The 23742-nt window shown below is 34.5% G+C and overlaps 1 protein-coding gene across 1 annotated transcript in view; it reads right to left on the reverse strand.

The window, feature by feature from the left end:
* FRYL (FRY like transcription coactivator) overlaps positions 1-23742 on the reverse strand; it is an 81418-nt gene that overhangs the window by 16021 nt on the left and 41655 nt on the right. The window contains exons 34-53 of the mRNA XM_026033575.1: positions 22354-22522; positions 21420-21504; positions 19715-19827; positions 18570-18720; positions 18168-18271; positions 17335-17520; positions 15791-15995; positions 14705-14826; positions 14074-14264; positions 13246-13340; positions 11814-12421; positions 11315-11412; positions 10591-10761; positions 9849-9989; positions 7912-8109; positions 6724-6885; positions 6365-6439; positions 5428-5604; positions 2618-2821; positions 1585-1755 (exon numbers count right to left, since the gene is read on the reverse strand). Coding sequence (XP_025889360.1) covers positions 1585-1755; positions 2618-2821; positions 5428-5604; positions 6365-6439; positions 6724-6885; positions 7912-8109; positions 9849-9989; positions 10591-10761; positions 11315-11412; positions 11814-12421; positions 13246-13340; positions 14074-14264; positions 14705-14826; positions 15791-15995; positions 17335-17520; positions 18168-18271; positions 18570-18720; positions 19715-19827; positions 21420-21504; positions 22354-22522 — 3426 coding nt within the window. The remainder of the gene's footprint in view (positions 1-1584; positions 1756-2617; positions 2822-5427; positions 5605-6364; positions 6440-6723; positions 6886-7911; positions 8110-9848; positions 9990-10590; positions 10762-11314; positions 11413-11813; positions 12422-13245; positions 13341-14073; positions 14265-14704; positions 14827-15790; positions 15996-17334; positions 17521-18167; positions 18272-18569; positions 18721-19714; positions 19828-21419; positions 21505-22353; positions 22523-23742) is intronic.

Below are 23742 nucleotides of genomic sequence, written 5' to 3' on the forward strand. Positions count from 1 at the left end.
TAGAAGTTCTCAAGGACACACTCGATATACACAAGATTTCTTTTTCCCTTGTGAAATCTAGCATTTTATGGAACCAAGACATAAAATTTGAAATATCATCTAAAAATGAWGAATTTGTCCTTGAGATTTTAAAGACATAATTTGGTAGCAAGTTCACTGTGAAGCACTACAAATAGCGTTTGCAAAATTTTCCAGTCCATACATGCTACATACTTAAMACTATGCTACCATATTTCAGTTTTTAATGGTGGTCATTCTGCCAATAGATCAGTTTAGATGACTAATGAGAACCAACTACACGGACACTCTGAGGTAAATATGCAGCGTTACTTCTATATTGGGCAGCACATCAATATCAATTCTCTGTATTTCCATTCTGTGGTCTGTGGGACAAACATTAACAATATAACTAAACTACAGCACAGTCTTAAGCTATAGTCCACTGCAGCTCTGCACCACAAAGGCCATTCCTCCATCCCCATTAATTTCCTTAAAAAATACACTGATTTTTAAGTGTAGTAGAAACATAGTTTTTTCATTCTATGGACAGAGGAAAACCTCATTCAAATGTCAGCTCTTGCCTTTGGTATAATGCATTTTATGGGATGCTGTTGAATCACAAAATTATTTTACAGTCCAGTTTAAGCTCCATATCCTGTTCAAGATTTTAATTAAAATATTAGAGCATTTTGGTGAATGTTTTCACTCATTATGAKTTATATTATGGGTTATGAGAGGTATAGTGATCTCATAAAGGGAGCTGCAAAGGAACAATGAATCTAGAGTACAAAGGCAGTCTTGAAGGAAATAAGAAAATGCAAAAATGAGTTATTGCTGAGACTCTACCAGGAGCAGACAATAAAGATGGATAAAAAGTTCTCCTAAAACAAGTCACTTAGAATTCAAGAAAAAAAMCCTAACATAACATGTTTTTATCTGCAACTGTTAAATATAGTAGGAACTTAACATATTATAACTTTCATTTTAAATTAGTTCTGTGATTTTAAATTATTCAAGGATTTAAAAAATATTATTCAAGAAATTCAAGTACTCACAGATTTTCAGGCGCCCATTAGCTTGAAATCTGTCTCACTCCACACAGGCCTTTCCAAAAAAATATACCACTAGCTTCTGTGGTCCTTTCTAAAGGATTATTTGATTGAACCAACTGCTAACACAGCTGGCCTGAGGTTTTATTCCCACATAGCACCAATCATATTAACCCAAAGAAAGCAAAAAAGGAAATAAAAAAGTACTTGAAAGCAAACATTGTTCAAGGAGGATTTTGACCACATCAAGGTAAAGCATCTTGAATATCAGCCTATTCCATTCTGCACCACAAAATGCTCATTATCAGCCCTTCAGGAATATTTTTAACCTGTAGTGAGTTCCCTCAGTCCAACACAACTAATTTTCATTCTGAGGAAACATTTTGTAAGAACACTTCGACAGGTTAGAAATATTAAAAGCAAATCAAATAATYAGTGTAACAGATGAAAATTCAGATGAAAAGAAAGTAAAAGCTGCTACAAAACACTAGAAGGAGCCCAAATCAGCCATGCACCAGCCCACATTTCTCCCCACCTCAGGCAGCTGGTTGCTAGAGTTATCTAGAGGAGAAGCCTCCAAACTTGGGGTTTCAGTTCTGATTTGAAGCACCTCTTCTGTCCCCACACTGCTAGTGGAATCCTGAGACTGAAGGGATAAACCAGCATGATCTGATATTGTTTCATCTATGGCAGAATCGTTGTTTAACTAAGGCACAAAAGAAAGAAAGGTGATACTCATGATAGTTCATTGAACATATAAATTATATATACACACACACACATATAAATATAAAGGGAAAAACATGTTAAAGGGTTGTCTCAGTACAGCTGTTTGAATATATTTACATATCAAGTTTAACAACTTTATACTAGACACATTACAAGCAACACAATCCACTTCTGTAACATTTAACTTCTCTTCAACATTTGAGGTTCTCTCTGATATACAGGGATATTCTCTCTCGTTTTCAAAGCTCTTGGCACTGGCAGAAATGCTCAGCACTGGCAGAAATGCTCAGCTAGAAACACTGAACACCACAGCTCTTTCTTCTGGGCAACGTTAACACAAACTTTGCTTCAAGTCCTAAAAGGGTCAAACTCTATTGCTCCCCATTTCCTTCCCTTAGTCACTTTTTTCCTAATTCCATTTTTGCAATATGAAGAGACTTCTGAATAGGCTTTTTTTTTTTTTGATTTCCTCATTCATTTTTATAAATGCTTCAAAATGAGTAATTAATTTAGCAATTTCAATGGTAAAAAACAACCAAGGCTGCCATGGAGATCACTTACTGTTCATGCCTTCACTATTCTAGGGTTTTTTGAAGCTAAGGATCYACAAAGACACAAAATAGCACTTTATATGCTATTTTATGTTTATRTTTAAGCAAAAATAGCAAGTATTCCAATTTTAATACAACATTCAAAGAAGATGAACATTGTACTAGCAGTATACATCTATTATGTATTTCTGGTAGGGTAATTTTTTTCCCTTCATTGGTGTGACTGTGAAAAAAGAAGTGTAAACCAGATTAGTTTAATTCAAAGCCTYTGACTGAAACCTGACTTACCATCTGCGAACGAGAGAGTATCTGACTTGCAGTTAGTGCTGCTTCCTCTTCTGAAGACTCATCCGTGTCTTCCTGGTTAGTCAGGTTCAAGCTGGGAGTGCTTCCAGAGTACTGACATTCCTGAAGGGATGGAGTGTCCCCTTTGTCAATGCTGTCGAGGGAGCGCCTCCGAACCCCCCAGTTGAAGTTGTCCATGCTTTCACCCTGTAAGAAAAACAGGTTACACACATATATATGTATGAATTTAAATGCAATAAAYACATAAATGCAACAGAGAAGACAAGTGCTGAATGCATTATGAACAGAGTTTCAATCAGCCCTTTAATTTTAATAAAATTTCAGTACCTTGTTAAATTATGTTTTTAGACAAATTAAAATATATGGCAAATGAAGTATACTTCTTTTGATTATCTTCTTGGGAAGTAACTCGATATATAGTCTACGTAATCTTAAAGGAAAATTTTTATATATTTGACTAGAAATACAAACACACCACAGACAACAACAGATGAACAAGCCACGGCACCAGGCTGCAACTTACCTGCAGCTCCTGGTTAGCAAAAAGGAAAACACATAGAATTAGAAAGAACGAGGACAAACACTTAAAAATACTCTAGAACCAGGGAAAAATGTTTTATTACATAGGATTTGCCAGCAGTAAAAGACTGATTCAAGCTCTGAAAAACGCTTTAGTTAAAAAAAGCTAATGTTTAATATACTTCCATTTACTCATGGGAGATTGATTATTTAAAATAAATAAATAAATAAAACTGATGACAAAACACCAAAGCCAGCATGGTTATGGTACATTTTTTTTAGTGGAACACATAAAGCAACTGTTTTAACAAACATCAGTGAAATTCTTCAACTAACATACACGAAGCTGAAGTTATCACATCCAACTGAGAATGCATCATCAACATTAACTTTATTCAGGTTGCAGAAGGACTCATSTCTTCACTTACTGTTCTACTACCAGGTATCATGTGTCAGCTCTATGAAAATTATGCTACATATCAACAACTGGATCCTCTCTGCATTCACACTTCAGTGCTGGAACACTTAGTACGATAAATATTTGCAACCCAAGTGAAATGTGTGTCTTAAGTCACCATTTGTAAACTCATGAGGACAACAACCATCTTGGAAGCACTTTGCCAACTTTCAACATCCAGTAAGGATGAAAATCTAATCTGAACACTTTGCCAGCGTACAGCCAGTTACTGCAATACCACATCTAGGCCCAAACTTGCAAGGAYTGGGTTCCAAAATTGCTCTAAAAAAGTGTATCCTGAAGTGACTTAAGAGGTTAGCCTTAGGCTTTAAATATGCAGAGCAAACAAAGCTTTGTGGCTTCTCTTCTCTCTAAAAGATTTGTTCTGCTCCAGTACAGGGAAAAAATGAAGTACTACTTCCCTGGGCCAAAAGCATTTACAGTACWTAGGCTGTACATGAATATTACTCAGATTTTAATTTGAAGGCCACAGTTCATACTGCTAGCACTTAATAATTAGCAACAAAGAATATTCTGTATTTTTGAAAAGCTAGATATTTACATTAAGAGCACAATTTAAGTYATGCCCTATATTTGTACATTCCGTGATCTTTTTACTTTGCAAGTTTAGCACTTCACATTGCATAYAGGCAAGAAATTGCCTTCATTCCGACATGTTATTAAAATAATAAGGCAAATGAAGGTATAAATTAACTCAAACTTGGCGAAGTTTTCAGCTTTTGGCATCCTACCTGTAAAGTCCCACCTGAGTATTAAAATAACGCTTTTCTATTCAATCTTGATGATTCTGAACTGTATGTCTACTTACATTTAACATAGGAAATTGTATCTGTTTAGGGTGAAGTCACATGTATGCAATAGACCAAAATGAGCCTCTAATTTTCCTAGAAGATGCAAATATTAGYAGAAGTGAAGCAATACACAGGAAGCATGAAGTAAGGGAGATAAAACTAGAGTGTTATGGAAGAAAGTAAGATTCTGTAGAAAGAGCCAGATAAAACAGGAGAAGGAGAAAGATTTTAGAGTTTAGATAGGATAACCCTTTTGGATAGTCTGCCGACTCTGACCAACAAAGGTCTCAAAAGTCAATATTTTGTCTACAGGAACAACAAGCGAAAGAAACTACTGAGTATTCAGCTTTTCCTGCTTCTCCCCTGTCATATTCTTAAGGTCTCTCAAATTCTGGTCTGAAGCCTCTTAGGTAATTGTTAATGGAATAKTTAATATATCTTGATACTTCATTTCTTTTTTCCCTCCCCTCTTTTTTTGACGAGAGGAGAAGCAGAGCAAGTGGAACAACTACAACAAAGCAGAAGTTACAGTGCAAGCAATTATGATGATTGAGTGAAATAATCTAATATAATGAGATAGTATAGCGCAGAGTTGATAACTATTCATGTTTTAGAAATGTAGAAACACACCAGGAACAAAGATTAGGCCGTTTTCTTAAAGTCTTCTTCCATAATTAACCTTTCTATTACAGTGTACCCAGAGGGTCACCCTGTCACTGGCTTATATTGTGATATTACTTCACTTTCAGAATAAGTCCCCAAGTCAAAAAAAAAAAAAAAAAAAAAAACAAAACCAACCATTTTAAGCAACTTATCTTTAACAGCGAAAGTTTTTGATAAGGATTTCTTTTTTTTCATCATGCAAGTGAACTTCTATCATGTTATAAATTCTTCTCCACAGGGTTAGTTAGAAAAGCTGCCAATTCCTTTGAGTTGCACCAACATAACCTAATTTTCAGAACATTCTCAAATGGAAGTACACAGAAGAAATCCCAAGGTCTCACCTCTGCATCTTCCAATTCAACATCTAAAAAGTCAAAGTCTTTAAAAACTCCAAATTGTTGTTCACTGGTATTGTCTTCCACAGCCACTTCCTCTTCTTGAATCACTTCTTCTGTGGTTGAAATAAGACTGGTTTGCTGGTCTCCAACTTCCAAGTCTTCATTAGAGGAAAACACAACCTGCAGAYAAAGGCAAAAAACAGCAATAAAAACTCCCAACTTCTGGTTCTCCAAAATCCAGCAATTTCGCTTCCCACAGTTTCATGGAAACAGTGGCAGCTTAGAAGGTACATAAAATAAAGACACAAGGGCAACTTCAAGGCTACATGGACTTCAGACTACATCCATAAAAGCAGTGATATCATTCTCTCCTGCAGTGATATCATTCTCTCCTTAATGTCTCTGAGCTTTCTTTCAGAACCACAATGAACCAACCATAAATCAAAAAATTTATCATAATAATCTTATCTGCATGACGTAGCCCATAGCATTTTCACAGCAATTTCTGTGAAATTACTGTGTACCTTTTAAAAATCCACCCAGTGATGTCTTCGAGCGATAAAAATTCTGAGGTTTAAACATCCTCCTCAATTACTATTTCCTCTTTATTTCCATCTGAGATTTGCTAAACTTGTTTAGCTTCAGGTTTCAGGCATCTTATTTTATTACATGCTCTTCTGGTAAATTAAAGATCTCTCTCCCATCAAAACCTTTCCCCAGCTACGAACGTTCACATCACAATAAAGCAACACTCCAGATGATAAGCAGACTGTCCACATTATTTTAAAAGCCCTTAAAGTGTCATCACTGTGGTWAAGCACAGTGTACTAACGGTGGCCTCTCCAGTACTTTTTGCAGTAGCTGAGTAGAATACCTGAATACAACAGCATTCCCATTACAGGGACTTAAGAGAACAACATAAACCACCAGCAGCACTTACTGAAGGATTCTTGGGAAGCCCAGACTCTGGTCCACACAGAGAAAGCACATTCATTAGCTTCTCCCTTGTTCTTCTCTGAAAGATACACAATAAATAACATAGAGCAAAGCACCTATTACAGGTTCAAGTAAAAATATTAAATATCTGGATTTTTAAGTTACCATCTCACATGCAGAGGTTCTCTAAAATTAATTTAATATATTTTTTTCCTCACTAACTTCTGGCTTAGAGTATATCAACTGACTAATTGCCAAGACCTAATGTATATTTCAAATTAAATTTCTCCGTGTATTTTTAATCACACATTCATAAACACTACCTACATTATTTGCTTACTATGCCYGAGACACATAATGTACCTGAGATAGCTGTGGTCTCTTCCAGCTGACAGGAACTAATGCATTCGAATTGGAGCCAGAGGAAGTTGAAGAAGTGCTCCGGGTGACCGCAATGACTTTGGGCTTCCCATTTCTACCAGCAGCGCTGTGTTGATCACCATATTTATTTCCAATAATTGGTGTCTACCACAGAAGACAAATACTTCTTGGAATTCAAATCCATGTTAATAAAGACTATGTATTCAATTTTAGAAATATTAATATTGCATAAAATACAAAGGGTGTGTTATATTTTAAGTCTCCATACCTAACACATGAACATTGAGCACCCACATAACAGTGGTAGTCTGAGAAAAACAAGGCTGAAAACTTTTACCCTACCCAAAAGGCCATCATTCTGCCCTTTCCTATCTTCTGAAACAGATCAATTTCATAGTGGAAATCTAGGAATACTTTAAAATACACTTTAAATAATAACTATGTTCTAAGTTTACCAGATGTAATGCATTTTTCTGGATGAATTCATGAATATTAACAAAACATTTTCACACTCCAGAAACTTCACTAAAATGCTACAGTCATGAACCCTTATTTCTGATTCCTGCCGAAGTTTTCTACACTTTTCACATCCCTGCATTACACTGCAGATATACAGATATACAAAGGCTATCAGCTACACTAATATATTACTTCCAGATCTAAAGTATCCTCATTTTCTTTTCTTTTTTAACCAAAGGAATTTGTCTTAAACTGCATCCATATCCACACATTCCTGCATTTTCTATCCTCTCCTCTCCTCAAAATTCTACTCTCCCTTGTAGAATTAGGACAAAACTGGAATACAGGATCTTAATCCTCTCAGCCCTTGAACGTACAACCCTTTATTTTGTAAAGGCCAAGAATGTTCAGACACAGAAGGCAACTAGCTGCATTATCCTGACTCTCTGATTGAGCTGAAATACCTTTATAAACAATCTTACTGGCTTTAAGTAAACAACTCTGTAAAGATATTCAAAGAGGAAAACAGCAAAAATAGAATATAAGAGAATATACATTTTGTTTTTCAGTGTAACTCTAATTATGTTTCAAATATGTAAAATTTGACTATACTTATTTTATCACATACACAGCCAGAAGACTAGGAAAAAACAAATGTGAGTTTGCCACAGGAAGTCATCATTGTATTTTAGCTCAAACTACAATAATTACCTCGGATATATCAAAATGAAAATCTAATGTCTTCCCAGGTAGCTCCTTGGAGACATTATTAAAAATTTTTGTGAAGGAGATTTCAGGAGAACCTATTTCACCTCCGTAAGACTTCGGAATATCATTAGGTACAACAAGGCTTGCTGACCGAGACACCACTAGTTTCAAAATATTAAGGGCTTCTTTCCAATATGGACTCTAGAGAGAATGAACATAAATCACAAAACAATTACTTCAAGAAATTCAAAAGCTCCAGCCCAGCTTACTCGATGCAGTTCACAGTGCCAGTCACAGTAGATCTCAACATTTTTTGCTACTGTCTCCAGTATCAGCTCTTCCTGCCCCATAAAACAAAATAGTATTGGAGGGCAAAACGATTTCTACCTCCTGGCTATTATTTTAAACTTAAGGGGAGAAAAAAATGAATTTAATAYATGCTGGTATCTTGCATTTTTTGTATTTCCTTGTGCATTTTCTTGTGCATTTTGGAGATCTCAAAACAAAAATTTTCCAAATTTTTATACAGCATAAAACTGACACAGTGCATAAAATGTCAGAGCAGGAAAATGTGAATCTGAAGGGCAGAGCTTGAGCTAATTGTACTCTCCTTAAAAGGATCATGAATGAGGAGTAAATAACTTATCACTTCCAACTGCAGAGATTGTGAGTGGGGAAGAGACAGGCACCTTGGGAGGGTTAATCTTTATATTTGTGAAATGCTAGGACTCCAACTGCAACTCAACTATCTCAGTTTCTGAAATTACATACAAGACATCTTTCTATCAGGATATCACATTTTTTACAATATATTTTTATTTAGTGACTATATGCAATACAAATGGTTTTTTGTGCGTACTAAGAAACCGTTTAGTAGTATCACATTTAAACACAGTATTTTCCTTTATAATCTTTTCTTATCTAAATTAACACATTTTGTCCTATGAAAAATACATATGCTTCTCTGGAATATTTTATCATTATTATCCGTATTTTGACAGCTAATATCTTCTAATTAAGATTAAATTCCTTGACGATATGTGGTTGGAGGGAAAGCTCAGATATGGTTAGCGGGCAAGTGAGCAGACATGAGGCCACAAGAAATACAGCTGCACTAACCATTCCATTTTGCCCAGTGCACTCTGACAGAGGCACAGTATCTGCAGTATATATCTACTGAGCACAATGTCTAGGGAACACTATTTTTCCTGGGTAATTATGATTAAACCACTTCACTGATCTCCATTTAGAAAAAAGGAAATTCAAGGATAAAGAAAAGAGAGAAAAAAGGAATGTAGAAGAATGTTGCAGATTGAAATGGTTGTATGCTCCAGGCAATTTTATAAAATCTTTCAGCAACCTGCTAGCCTTTATTCCAGAGTTTTCAGTAAATTATGTTTGAAATATGAAAGAGTAAATTACTTAGAGCAAAATACTGATGTTTGTCTTTTGGGGACTGTCTTTTAGCAACAACAACAAAAATGCACTTGAACTCATGCAGATGGAGCTTAATGTTTCTGTCATGGGCAGATGCACTTGTGAAAATGATTCAAATATGTATTTAAGTGAAAAGCTTCCTTTTGAAAGAAAATACACTTAAATAAGAAAATTCTACTTGGAAGATTTGACAGCAAACCTGTTTCTTACTTACAGAGTTACATTTTAAAAGTTAAAAGATTCTGAGGGACGTAAACTACATCTGTACACAGCTGCACTGAGGCAACTTGTCCCACAAATTAGAGAATGTGTATAATGAATTAAATACATAGTTCAGAGATTAAATACATAGTTCAGAAATTAGTATATTATAGAATTTGACTTTGAACATCTATTTTTAAAAAATCCAATAAATTACTACACCACAGGCAAAAAATGTTTAATTTCACTACGACTTTCATAAGAAGCAGAACGCATATTTTATAGCTTTTCAGAGTACCTACCTGGACATATTTACCAATAACTTTTATGATCTCCAAGTTGAACTGTTTCACTGGTGCTGTGGACAGGTCAATATGACTCAGAAGACTGTAGATGATCTGCAGTAAGGACTGCTGCATACTGGCTAACCCTTTCTCTAGTAGCTAAAAAAAGGATTTGAAAACACAAACTTTAATTAGAGTGTTTAGCAGCAGTCAGTGAAAGCGAACATCAAAATTTAGCTATTCCCTCCACATACTTATTTTTCCCTTCAAGAAACTCTGGTGTTCCACTTTGTTTTTCAACATTCTTTTAGCTTAAAAAGAAAAATCAATGCAAAAGAACTACATGATCTATCCTAATTCATTTTTCATAATAATTTTCTTCATTTATTAATAGAATGTAAGCAGCTGTAAGTACAGACCTGAACCACCTTATCACAAAAGACTCCTCACCAAGTTAGAAGAGTTCTTGTAAATTCAAAATTCCAAATCTTACATCATTTCGGCATATACAATCTTAAGTACATTTAACTTCATGCATGAGAAGCAACAGATAGTATCAAGGTAAACTCAAGGTTTTGCCCTTTTGTGTACTAATCATTGCCGCTTGCCATGTGCGAGAATAGTCTGCTGTCATTCTCCATTATGGAAGATGTGTCCTTTTCCCAATATTTAGAACCGTGAAAAATAACTGAGTGGCAGTGAGTAAATACAATGTTTATCACAGGTTGTCAAAATGAGATACACTTCCAGTAAAATTTACCTCTGCGAGATAAGTTACAAGGTTGAATGTGATATCTGAGAAGGAGTCATGCAAGTATCTACACACTACATTAATCCAGTTAGAGCAGTCTCTGGAATAGCTGTGCGTGCTGTATAAGCTCATCATATGAGCCAGATTGGCAAGAGTTGGTGATTTCTCCTCTGCACAAACCTGAGAAGCAGATACAATCATATTAGAGGACATAATTTTTATCTAAGTATTTATGAGTCATTATTTATTTTCCCAGATTTCACTACACCATATTTTCCAATGACTAAAAGCAAGCTACCAACATCTACACTTTCTTCTGTAGAAACCCTTAAAACTTACCAAAAAAAAAAAAAAAAAAAAAAAAAAAAAAAAAAAAAGAATTACTTGAGGTACTTAAAATTGCTTTCCAAAAACAAAAACTTAGAGATTTATTGAATTTATATTTAAACTCACAAGCTTCAAAGTCAGAGAAGTCAGAAAAAGCAACATATCATGAATAACACAGACATTTGTTCTTTACTTCTAAAGTTTACAGAATAAGCTAAATTAAGGGTTGATATGAAGACCAATTTATAAATGAGAGCTGGATCAAATCCTTAAAATACTTTTTTGTGTTTTAGCCTGACACTATTAGCCATATAGAAAAGTATTACATAATGGAGTGGAAAATAAAGAAACACACAAGTAATAAAAATAAACTTCTGGACACTCCCCAAACACTTTAGTTACCTACCTTTGCTATCCTGTCAGCTGTTTCTTTACAGAACTGAGTTGGGTTATCAAAATGTTGGATCAGATGAGGAAGTAAGCACAAGATGTTTAGGGGAAATCCTGCGCACAAAATAATATGATTATATGATCCCTAAGAATTTTAGGAAGACTTCATATAATGTGAAGTGATGTCAACATTCAACAGCTTTCTAGTATTAAATAATTTTTACAACCTACACACATTATATATATATACATATATGGGTATATATGCAAAATCWTGTGTATAAATATGAATAAAATAAAAATAAAATCATCACATGACCAATTARGCAAAGCATTTGAGAAAGTCAGTATCCTCAGGCAGTAGATGTGATACTGTTTCTACAACGTGTAAAGGTTAGAAATAGTACTAAGTGTCACCAGGGTCACATTGTGATTTGTGGTCACAAGGAAACTGAGTTGTTTAGCACAAAATCATGAAAAATAATACACAGTATCTATACATTTACTGAAGATACCTGCTAGCTGAGAGGGGTCCACCAAAGCATGCCTGGAAATTGTGATGAGTTTACTGAGGAGGTGAACGGTCATTTCCTGCGTAGATGCTGAAGTAAAGCCTTTCAGGAAAAGCTGCTGAAGGCCTGGGAAGTTATTCCACTTCAGTTTATTCTGCACCTTTTCTATCTTTTCCCGACTCTCCAGTTTATCCAGAGGCAGGTGAATCAGCAGTTTGTTGAGGAGCTTGAGAGCCAGAAGGTACTCATATTCATAATCTGACTCGAGCAAGGAAGCTGCAATCCAGAACACGGTAGCCAACAGATTGACGGGATCAGTAGTGGGCTGCACATCGTACAACCCTCCCTCTCGCAGGGAGGAAAGGCTTCTAGTCCTTGCCAAGCTGCCACCATGATTTATCCTTCCATCCATTATGTCCAGCGTGTTGCTCCGTCGACGGTCGCCTCTCCGCTCACTGATTAAGTTGAGCCTCAGAGAATTACTCCTGGTATTGCTGTAGTAGCCCAAACAACTGCCGCTGTTAATGGGACTTGTGCTTAGGTTGATCTGGCCAGTGCTTTTCCTGTTAGCTGCAAACTTGTTTCCCATTACTGAATCATGGTATGAGGTTCTAAAATAAAAGCCAAATTACATTTTATTCCATGAAAAACACTCTTAATAACATAAAGATTAGAAATAGGAGGCCAGGAAAAGACTTTTGATAGCAGTTGCAGATCTGCACGCTCAGGGAATACTCTGCAGCATCACCCACCAGGAGAGCATCCTAACTGTGGCATAAGACAAGACAGTAGCATCCCGTTCCGCTGTTAGAAAATGTGGTCATTACAATCCCAGTAAAGCAAAATAACAAGGCAATTTAGTAAAATATTATCTTACAGCAAGTAAAAAAGCCCTAGAAATGAATATCTACCATTCCAACTTACTTCCTTGCAGGTGTCATAAGGGTAGAGAAATGAGGGAAAATAAAGTAATAAATAAGTAATTTCATTTATTATTTTCCCTGAAATAACTGAGAATACAGCACTTACTGGYTCTCAAAACAGTGACATAGAAGAACTTCCTAGAAATTTCAAAATTTTCAGAAAACCTTGTCATGAAATGAAGCAAATGGGGTTGTGTGTATGTTTAGGGTTCTTATCCTCTCTGCTGGAAAAAAAGTAATCGAGCTAAACACTCAAACTCCGATGAGACATAAAAATGACTCTTGACTTTTCAGTGACACTTCCTTCAAACAGAAGCAACAAATTTGAGGCCTAAGATTAGCAACTGCTCTAACTAAAGAAATTCAATCTATATTAAAATTACAGTACAAGTATTTATTGCAGTACAGAAGTTTTCATCTTCAATGTTTAAAATCATGTTCTTAAAATTGCTGCCATTAGCTTCAATGTACATAATAATTCAAATGTGCTGTGTGCTAGTTGAAGAACTTACTGAGAAAGGGCAGACAGCAGATCGTAATGCTTCATGGTCTCAGCCAATGTATCAATAGCAGACTCCAGAGTCAGAAGCAGTTCTATGACAAAACCCTGGGGAAAACCACATTTTTTATCAATTATACAACAATTTGGATAACAAATATTTTATATTATTCATGTGAAATTATTTAATACAGTATGTATAATATTTATGTTCAAATTCTAACTCACATGAACAAGTAAAAAATCACAGAAAATCTACTAGTGATATAAAAATACAAAAAAAAAAGTATTTCCAAATACTCACAGAATTCATTTAGATTTGCATTATTTTAAAGGATGTATATAGCCTTGGGGATTTAGACTCTTATTTTGCAATTTTAAAAAGTCAAACCCATTTCTTTACCTGTAATAATACCTAGTAAGTTGGATAGTTGTAACAGTTTATGAAGTAGCTTTTGAATATAGGAATATCTATATTATCTTATTATATGGTCAATCTAGTGTCTCTCAATATACTCAAATATATAGTATTTTATATAGTATTTTCAGGAAACAGATATATCAAATTCTCTGAAATTTCCTGTTGCTGTAAATATTTTTTTTCTATTTTTTAAGGGGAAAATTCAGAAAGTGTCATGATTAAAACTGTTTTAATATTCAGGATATCTTCATTTAAAAATAGAAAGCTTTATCATGGAATCCAAACGTTTTACATCAAAGTGCTTTTCAAATTAGAAACATGGTGAAATTTTACTGTCATTAATATAATAAAACTAACGTGCCATTTAAACTTACTTAGCTTACTAATAAAGTTGGGAGGGGGAAGAAAAAAGAAAAATACCTGAGCTTCTTCTCCTGCATCTCCAACAGTTTCTACTAGTCTGGAGAGAACATCAGAAAGCGTAGATGCAGTAAGAGGCTGCTTCAGAGCCCTGAAAATCTGAAAGGACCTCCCAGCATAATGTCGAGAGGAGCAAGAAAGAGCAGTTTGCAAAGCAACTTCACTAAGACGGTGCTCCAACTGAAACCCTCCTGCAAGAGCAAATAAATATTCAAGTAAGACCGTACTTTATAACAAACAAAAAACACCTTAAATCTAATGGTCAAAGCTATTCCTAATATTAAAATACCCTCCTCTACAACCCTCTCCTCTCTTTTCTCTTTACTCTTGAAGTACTACTCTCAAAAATCTTCCTAGCCCTATAACATGTATTTCACATACTTTGAATATTCAATGCCTACAATAAATGAATAGGATATTTAATTTCATCCCTAAAACAGTGCATTTCAATCAGGTGTCCACAGAGAAACATGAAGTGAACTGTGCAATGCACATGAGAAACCTCAATTACCTGAAGCAGGAAGCTATCACCAGTAGGGGATTTACAGCTCAGCTATAGTTGCACACATTTGAAATAGATACTTTAATTCAGACTTACATTCTAGGATGCATTGACTGTTTTCTAACGTACCTGAGCTTGTCTGTTTAAAAATAGATACCACATGCTTTAGAAACACAGTTAACTGTTCAGCACTCTTTATATTAGGGTTCTTAGCTGAAACATCTTCATGATTCCAAAGTGGCCCTCTTTTCCTAAAGATATAAAATGGAAACAAAGATGACATTAAAATTACTCAAATGTTATTTTCACCTTAAGCAACTGCAGAACAATCTACCACCTACCACTTTAAACAAAACCATTTAAAATTGCAGACACGAACTGCGAAGGTGTGTGCTACATTAATACTATACACCCAAACAGAAGTTAAGACCAAGTGAAAAGAGATAGATTGAATCTAACTGAAATAACACCATCCATTCAGGAAAGACGAACACTTAGTTATTCTGATAATCACTTACAACTTATTATATTTATACTTCTTAAAACAATCTCATCCCTTTGCATTAACACATCACATTTCAATTTTGGGGACGATTAAAAAGTCCTTTTTTTTGCTACAGTGATTTTCAGAAAGTTTTTGACTAATGAATCGGTATGCCAGATTTACATGATATTCAAAGTTTGTATAAACTATCATTTATGCCAGATTTACATGATATTCAAAGTTTGTATAAACTATCATATGAATTGCGTAAGTGCTGTTTGTTTTAGAGTTGCTCTTCACCACCAATTCCTATTTTTCAAGTAGCCAGCTCTCCATTATTACTAATTGGTGAACTCCACACGGATCTTGTAGTTCCCTAAACATTAGAGTGTATCAGATCTCTCATTCTTCGTAATTCTTCTACCAAGATGGAAAAAAAAAATCTATAAACTGCACAGTAAGCAAAACCAACAGAACAGAAAGTAGAATATGTGTAGAATGTGCCAATAGACTTTTCAACTCTCAGGACAAGGGGGAGGGCAAAACTATTGAAAAATCATGGTTGTTTAGAGGTTGTTTCCTATAAAAGCACTTTAGGACTAAACCCAATCTCTTAATGGGAATAAAGCAGAGAGAAAAGTTAGAAAACTGTACGTTTAATAACATTTAACATGTTTTTATATGTATATTTTAAAAAAGTCTATAGACAATAATCAAAATTAAAATTTTACCTTGAGGTAATAAATTCTATGAGAGTTTTCACTTTTTCATCTTGTTCTACTGAAATGTCAACCTCATTGAGGATGGTGGTATGCAGCTGAGAAATGGCAGCACTTGTATTTCCTAAACTGATGCTAGAAGAGGTAGAACTTGAACTGAGCCCTGAGTCGGTCATTGGGGAGGGCTGGTAATCAGGTATAAAATCATTAACCCCTGCTGAAACAGAAACAAGATTATTAGCAGCGCTCTTAAATTGACGTTTTCATATTAAATATATAAAAAGAATAATGACTCCTCTAGCAATTAATAATTTAGCAAATGCAAGAATATCATGGCTGCAATAATTACACTGAAATTAACAGCAAAGGTTCTATGCGCAAAATCTCTGTGTAACTGAATCCTTAATAAGGAACAGCCAGATCCTTCCTTACAATCACCATATTTCACTTGATTTTGATTCTGTATAGTAATAAAGATAAATGGCGGCTTTTCAGTCTCTAGGGCATCTCATCTTAATAATAGTTTTTGTTGTTGTTTTTGGTAAGAACTGAGTCTACTATGGCAGTAATTTAAAGCAATGAAGAGTAAATGTTAACTACTGAATTCATTCTAATTATTTATAGTTAGGGTCTTTTTGGCTACACAGAACTTCTCTGAAGTTAGCCTAATCTTGTTCCTGAAACTTTTTCTATCCATAAAGACAGAGGCTCACTACCAGCTACCCAAATTTTGTCTACAGGGCCACAAAATATTGAGATCTTAGATGCTTCAAATAAAGTTTTAAATTAGCTTGCCTGCACTTGTCCTAAACATGCTGCACACTTACAATCACTTGATCTTAATTCTTCGTACAGCCAAAGCTGGAGATGTTTGATGCTGATCTCATTCTAGTTTCTAGCAGACATTTTCTTTTTAATAATACCAAAATTTTGTGTTATGTTTAATGGACTGCACACAAAATTGCAACAAAAATTAGAAACAGCAAGATTGAACAGGTCAACCATATCGGTGCACCAGTAAAGTTTCACAAATAGGTTTATACTGAAGAGTTGCTCCACTGTAACCACTTACTAATAATAACCATTAGTTGCCATAAATATCGAATTGGTATTGTATTTTTAGTCAGCAACAAAGCCACTTCTGATGCAAACAAAATGCAATGAATGGATTTTATAGGTAGGTGCTGCCACCTACTGAAATAAAACAAAATGATTTTTTTCACAATTCTTTAAAAATCTTAGGCTGAACCATAAAAAATGTTCCTTTCATAACAAGCTACATATAATAAATATAAATTTCCCATATAATGAATATATTGTTATATAAAGGTGAATATTAAAAGGTAAGATCTCAAAAAGAGTCTTCTGAGATCCTACTCAATCCACTACAACGACCACCCCAATGACAACTGGCTAAGTTGGAAATGCAAGTTTCCTATAAACACAGAACGGATGTTTCTTCTTTCTACTTTCAACTGAAATTTTATTTATGACTACAAGAAAAAATAACTTTCTGTATCATTTTAACAAGCAGCACTTAACAAATCTAAGGATACCTGTGAAAGTATAATCTAAGTGGGAAGCTTGCTTGACAGTAAGCACCCTGGACTCATTGAACTCTCTGTTCCTGAGCAGGACAGAAGCAACAGACTGGATGTTACTGCTGGAGCCCATCACTATCAGCAGATGCAAAAGCAGCCGTTTACAGTGCTCATAGACTTCAGGGTGACAGTGGTCAAAACCTAACACAAAAGAAAAAATGTTAATGCTTTATTAAATTATTTTTAAAAAGCAGTATTCACCATGCTCTGTATCACAATTTAACAATAAACTGATATGTAACCAAGCCAATAACTGAATAGTGGATTCCTTCAGGCTACACTACATATTTCTTCTATCCTTGGTTGGATTGTTTATTAATTTGTGCTTTTATATGAAATCAGTATATAGAGCAACAGAGAGAAAAAACTAAGAGCAGCAAAGGCAGTTCTCAAAAGCACTGTGTATTCCAAATTCACTTTATCTTCTACAAGCAAAAAGGAAAAAATAGCTCCAATAGGCAGAGTGTTCATAGGACTTCAAAAAACTCTTCATGTATTTGTACAGATCAAGCAGAAAGATTTATGGGATTTTCCGTTCCAAAGAAGGAAGAATGCCACTTTTGTTTTCTGCAAGTGAGTTTTCAAATATTCAGGCACTCAAAGCTGCATGCATATATGTACTATTTAATAAAACAATGCTCCTTTCTATGCTTCGTGCTAAAGTTGTATTTGTGAATCCTAACAAGACTAAAATCCAATGGCAAGCGCTAGCTTAAATGTGGAGAATAGCTGTGTAAACAGTTACAGTTCTCAAGCTTCTATAAATATTTCTGTAAGGATTTATTCACCTATAAAAATTGCATGAAGCAAAAGATGTAAGTATCCTCCCCATTCCACCTTCACACTGTGGTCGACTATCAAGTCAGTTAAAAGGATCACTGCTATGTTGCACCTAAAAAAAACAAACAGAAAACTTGTTAGAACAACACAGACAAGTGTGATGAAGAGCTACAAAGAGCTTACTAGGCTACTAAGCAATATTCTTTCTTAAGTTTCTATAAATACTAACAAAGTTATACTAAGGGAAAAATGTTCACAATGAAAAACAAAATCTTTACTTCTCCAGATGGAGATGCTCAGAAATCTTAGATACTGAACCTGCGAGTAAGACTGCATAAAATAAAATAAATGCACATAAAGTCTGCTATCTTTAGATTACTATAATTGTGCAGCACAAACTAAGATATTACCTGTGAAGTGACATGCCTGGAGGAGAAGTTTCAGGCAAATAATCCACCAGTGGTGACCAGCAACCCCCAGTAGGTGGGAAAGGCAGCGGCTCTCCCTGATTGTGCTCCATCACTTTCAATCGCCAGTTTGAATATAGAGGCATTGAATCACCTAACACAAGAGAAAATTAAGACAGCAAATCAAAACTATATGTACTCCATAAAAATATAAAATACTTCCACTATATATTCCAAAAAAATCTAAAATAGTTCCAGTACATATTAAAAAAAAATTAATTCTTGATAGGCTGATGCTTGGGGAAGAATAAATTTAAAAAAAACCACACTGCTGTAAACAGTAACTGGCTGAAGGTTTTTTTTAAAAAATGTAGCTACTTATGTTAGCCTTAGAATGACTTATTTTAGCATAGAAAGGATTTTACAGAAGTCATATAATRCATATATTGAATGAGATTCTGCTGAATAAGTTCATAAATGAAATGAAGACACCTAAGGTACAAAAGGAAATGTAACCTAACAGAATTTCCATGAAATTCAAAGCTTGGACTACATGGAGTTAAAGGTGAYTCCAAGGATAATACTGATTTCATCTCAAAGAGTCACGGCGTGTTAAGGGCTAAGGAAGTGTTTTTCAAGAACATCTCTTTGTAGCTCTCCCTAGCAAAAATCTACGACATCCAGATGTCAGGTAACGCAKATCTTATATATGGGGTCACTTGGCACTTGCCATTTTTCTATCAGCAAAAAAAAATCCCAGTGCTTGACAAAAGTCACAGCTCAGAAATCTCTTGTCTTCAAGAAGACAGAGAAAGCCAGCTAGTGGCAAGCCCTACAAGCCTCAGCAGGCACTGGAAGAGACACATGAGTTATTTTGTACAATAGCAAACTGTGTTTCACACTCAAAAATGTTGTTTGTTTGTTTTTAAATTACATGTCCTGGCTTAGCTCAGGTTAATGATTAGTTAAGGTAAGAAATAATCATGGAGACAGTCTGAACAAGTTTTGCACCTTGTTCTTCAGCAGACCAAGTAATGCTACCACTTAAAAGAATAATTATTCATAACATATATTTTTAAAAAAATCAGAGTTAATTAAGAAAAAAGTCATTTTCTACCAACAGAAATACTTTTAAATGAAAATATTACTTTTTTCTTCTTCATACGATCCTCCAGAGCTGCTGCTGTAGCGAGATTCTAGTCTGTGGTGCTGTCGGTTCAAGTTACTGTTCAACCCACTGTAAATGTCTAGATGTGCATAACTGCAGAAACAAACAGAACCATGCTAATAACTGACACATTCCTTAGCACAATTAGTCCATCAAACTGTCCAGCAACAAAGTCATACATCATATAAAATATTTTAACATAAAGGGACCATTACATAATATATGTCTAAATATCTCAGCTATATAACGCACATCCTCTGTAGTAATGGTACATGTGGGAATTTGAGGATGTAATCCACAACAAATTATATTTTATTAACATTTTATTAACATTATTATTAATTTTTATTAACATTTAAATATATTAAAACTGTTGCTACTTTTATACACAAAGTTTTTCTCACTCTTCAGCAAAATAATAAAGCCCATAACTGATGTGGCATTGTMCAAGATCAAGATTCTCCCATCCTTACTAACCTCACTAAACGAGAATACTAAGTGCATTATTTCCAATTTCTTCCTAGGTGATTTATAAAATCTCTACCTCCTTGTGAGCCTAAGATACACAGGGTGTATTGTATCTAAATGTATATATATACATATATACATATATATACATATATACATATATATACATATATATACATATATATATATATATACACACATATGTATACATATATACATATATACACTACAGCCAATGCCAAACCTTACCCTAACTCTGTAAGGTGGAGCTGACTCTTCAGCTCCAGCCCTCAAAGCACCCAAATTATTAATTGCTTCTATCTCACTAGGCTGAATTCTGAATGATACTTCAGATTTCATAATCTGGTATGATTTATTCCACCAAAATTAATTTATTTTAATTGAAATACTGGGCATGTCTGTAGTAATTTACTAACCTAATCATGCTGATATGATTACCCTGGGGAAGTAAAAAATATATGTCCAAATGGGAAATTATACTGGTATAATTAGAGAAGTGCAATTATATTCATACTTCCTATAGAAATATAATTACTAGGCTRCACAAACAAATCATCATAAAGTAAATTATTTGTGAACTTAAGCCATATCAGCTATTCTACAGTAATGGGCTGTGCATACTTTTCTTCTTTCTCTCTGTTTATTTCTCGCTATTTATGGAGTGCTTACTCCCCCTTTCATTGAAGGGTTAGCTAGCTCAGACTTAACACAAAAAAATACCACACACGCAGTCAGTTACTGCTCCCTAAACAGGAGAATAAATGAGCTATCCAGGCATGTGTAGTGCTGATTTCTAGTGAAGTAGGAAAGGGAGCTGTGCCTGGATACATGACTAAATTGATAACTTTTTGCCCTCAATGTTTCCATTTGCAGCATAATCTCTCCTAAGTAAATATACACAGTACAGTGTAATAGCAGCTAATTCAGCTATCAATAACAGGACARCTGACCTGGACTGAAATCCTAACATATTCAGCTGCGTATACATGTTTTGGAGTCCAAAGTAAGACCAAAGTTGCAGCTATTAATCCCAAATACTGTTCCAGTTTTATTACTTAAAACTGTATTAAACTAGTTACAGTCACACTTTGCCTGCAGTACAGACATTCCTGGAGCCATCATGATGCAATTACTTACTGTAATTACCAGTAATTCTTGTAATTTAACTAATAATTGATCTTTAGGTATATACTTACTTCTCTTCAATACTGTCTTTTATGTGTTTACTTTCAGGGTTAACATCTGTGGGAGCTACCATCGTATTGCTACTAGAAGTGGTTCCTGTAAATAMGGGACAAATAAAAATATTGCTAACTGAATTAAAAAATAAAAGAAAGAAATCTTAATTGTATTAAGTGATATAATGACCTTAATTTTCTTTCCCATCCCAAGAACACTAAACAATTACACACTGTTAAACTGGCACAAATGCAAGCTAGGACATGGACAGTTATTTTCATATGGGGAAAAATACTGTTTTGTCTGCAAGAGTCTGAGCTGCTACARCAATTTCACAAATTGGAAAAAAATGTGGAAAGAAATAATTCTAGGAATCTTAAATGTAAACTGAGTAGAAAGGCTTAGAAGTAAGAAAGATTTAGATACTTCTTACCTATATATTATACTTAAAACCTCTGTAAAAAGTATGTGGGTCTTTGTGTACAGTTAGTTAAAATACACTTAAATCCTCTTGAATAAATTTCTATGGATACAGCTTGTGTCAGCACTATAACTTAAAATACAACCATTACATGGATTTAAACTCACATAAATTWTTTAACTGAAATCCTATATAAGTCATTTGGGGAAAGCAAATAGGGAAAGATCTGAAAATAGATTTTTTTTAGATAGATAGATGGATAGACAGACAGACAGATAGACAGACAGATAGATAGATAGAAACCTGCTCATTGTGAGCCTATAAAGGTCTCATTAATGACAAAGTTAGAGATACATTACCAGCTACAAGGCTGGTAAATTAGATTTTATATCCTACAAATATATATGTCTATAAACATGTCTTTTAAAAATTGTACTCCAATATTTACAGTTTAAATCCAAATCTGTAACTGATCRATAACAACACGTTTGTCATTGAAAATGGTAGTATTCCAAATTACTAACTCTCACCTGAAGTGACAGAAGGGATTTTGTAACTGGATGTAATGCGATAATATGGTGGATTATCCATATGAGTGACCCCGGAGCTGACGGGATCAGTTAGCTGAAGTTCACTCACCAGCTCCTCCAACAGTTGCATTGTTTTGTCTCTACCCAAATAAACAATGACTTTCTTTACCTGCCATGAGGCAAAAAAAAAAATAGAAGCATATATATGAGTGAGAGTGTGTGTGTGTGTGTGTATGTGTGTATAAAAATTCTCATCAACAGTGATTGGATACAAAAGGAAAATGACAGATTTTTATACTGCAGCTGCTTAGAATCTCTATGGGTAGTGATCAAGCGCACAACTTACTGTAACACAAAAAGCAAACAAAATTACCTTCAGGGTTGTCAAAAACAAGTATTGCAAACAGATCTTATTTTGATGACAATAACTTAAAAGAAATGCTTTTCTTACAAAGTTTTAGCAACATTTGAGATGAACATGGGTGAGGGAATAAAAAGAAAGCCAAAGTATATGTATTAAAATATCATATATTTTGATACTTCACAGATACAACATCCTTCTCAACTTTGTTTCTAGCATCGCTTTTTTATTCCCCTCACTGTACTCTGCAGTGCTGCCACATGTGCAAAGAAAAAAATTAAATAAAGTTTTTGTTACGGGGGATTTATTTTTTGATTTAATACTTGTTCATGTAAAATAACTTAAGTGACAGCATGGCATGCTTTATTTTACTCTATGATCTATTTTTTCTTACTACGCTAAATTATAACACATGAAATTTGAATATTTCATTTTTATACCAAAGGAAGAAAAAAAATACTAAAACAGATGCACTTTGTAGACATTTTAATGAGTCTTTTCCACTTCTTACGATTTACTGAGGATGGACTATGGTCCATCTACTCTGGATTTTGATAATTCATAACTGATAGATGGCTTGTGGACTCTTTCAGACTTACCACCCTGAGTAGACTGGAATAGTCAGTAAGTTGTTTTAAGTATAGGAAGGCTCAGCTATCTTTAAAATGCTATCTCCTTTCTGGTTTCCTTTCTCAAGCACCTTCAATGGATGATGTGTTTAACTCAAACTGATCCCGTTTCTGTAAGCAAAACTTTACACTTAACAATTAAATCATTTCTCCTTTTGAGACTTTGATTCATGAAGAAATTATTGTACAGACTAGAGCCAAATACTGTTGCTCTCCTCTCACAATCTTTGTTAACTTCTTACATGCATATTATTCATGGAAGGTTTCCATAACTTCACAGTTTTTACAAGTCGACCTTGATTTATTTTAGTTTACTCTGTGTTTAACATACAGAAAAATATTCCCTGGCTCCTGAGTTTTTTATTGAAATAGTAAAATGTTTTATTTTCCAAAGATACC

The sequence above is a fragment of the Nothoprocta perdicaria genome, unplaced genomic scaffold (genome assembly GCF_003342845.1).
Source record: "Nothoprocta perdicaria isolate Ctin4 unplaced genomic scaffold, notPer1 scaffold_13, whole genome shotgun sequence".
NCBI classification, from domain to species: Eukaryota; Metazoa; Chordata; class Aves; order Tinamiformes; family Tinamidae; genus Nothoprocta; species Nothoprocta perdicaria.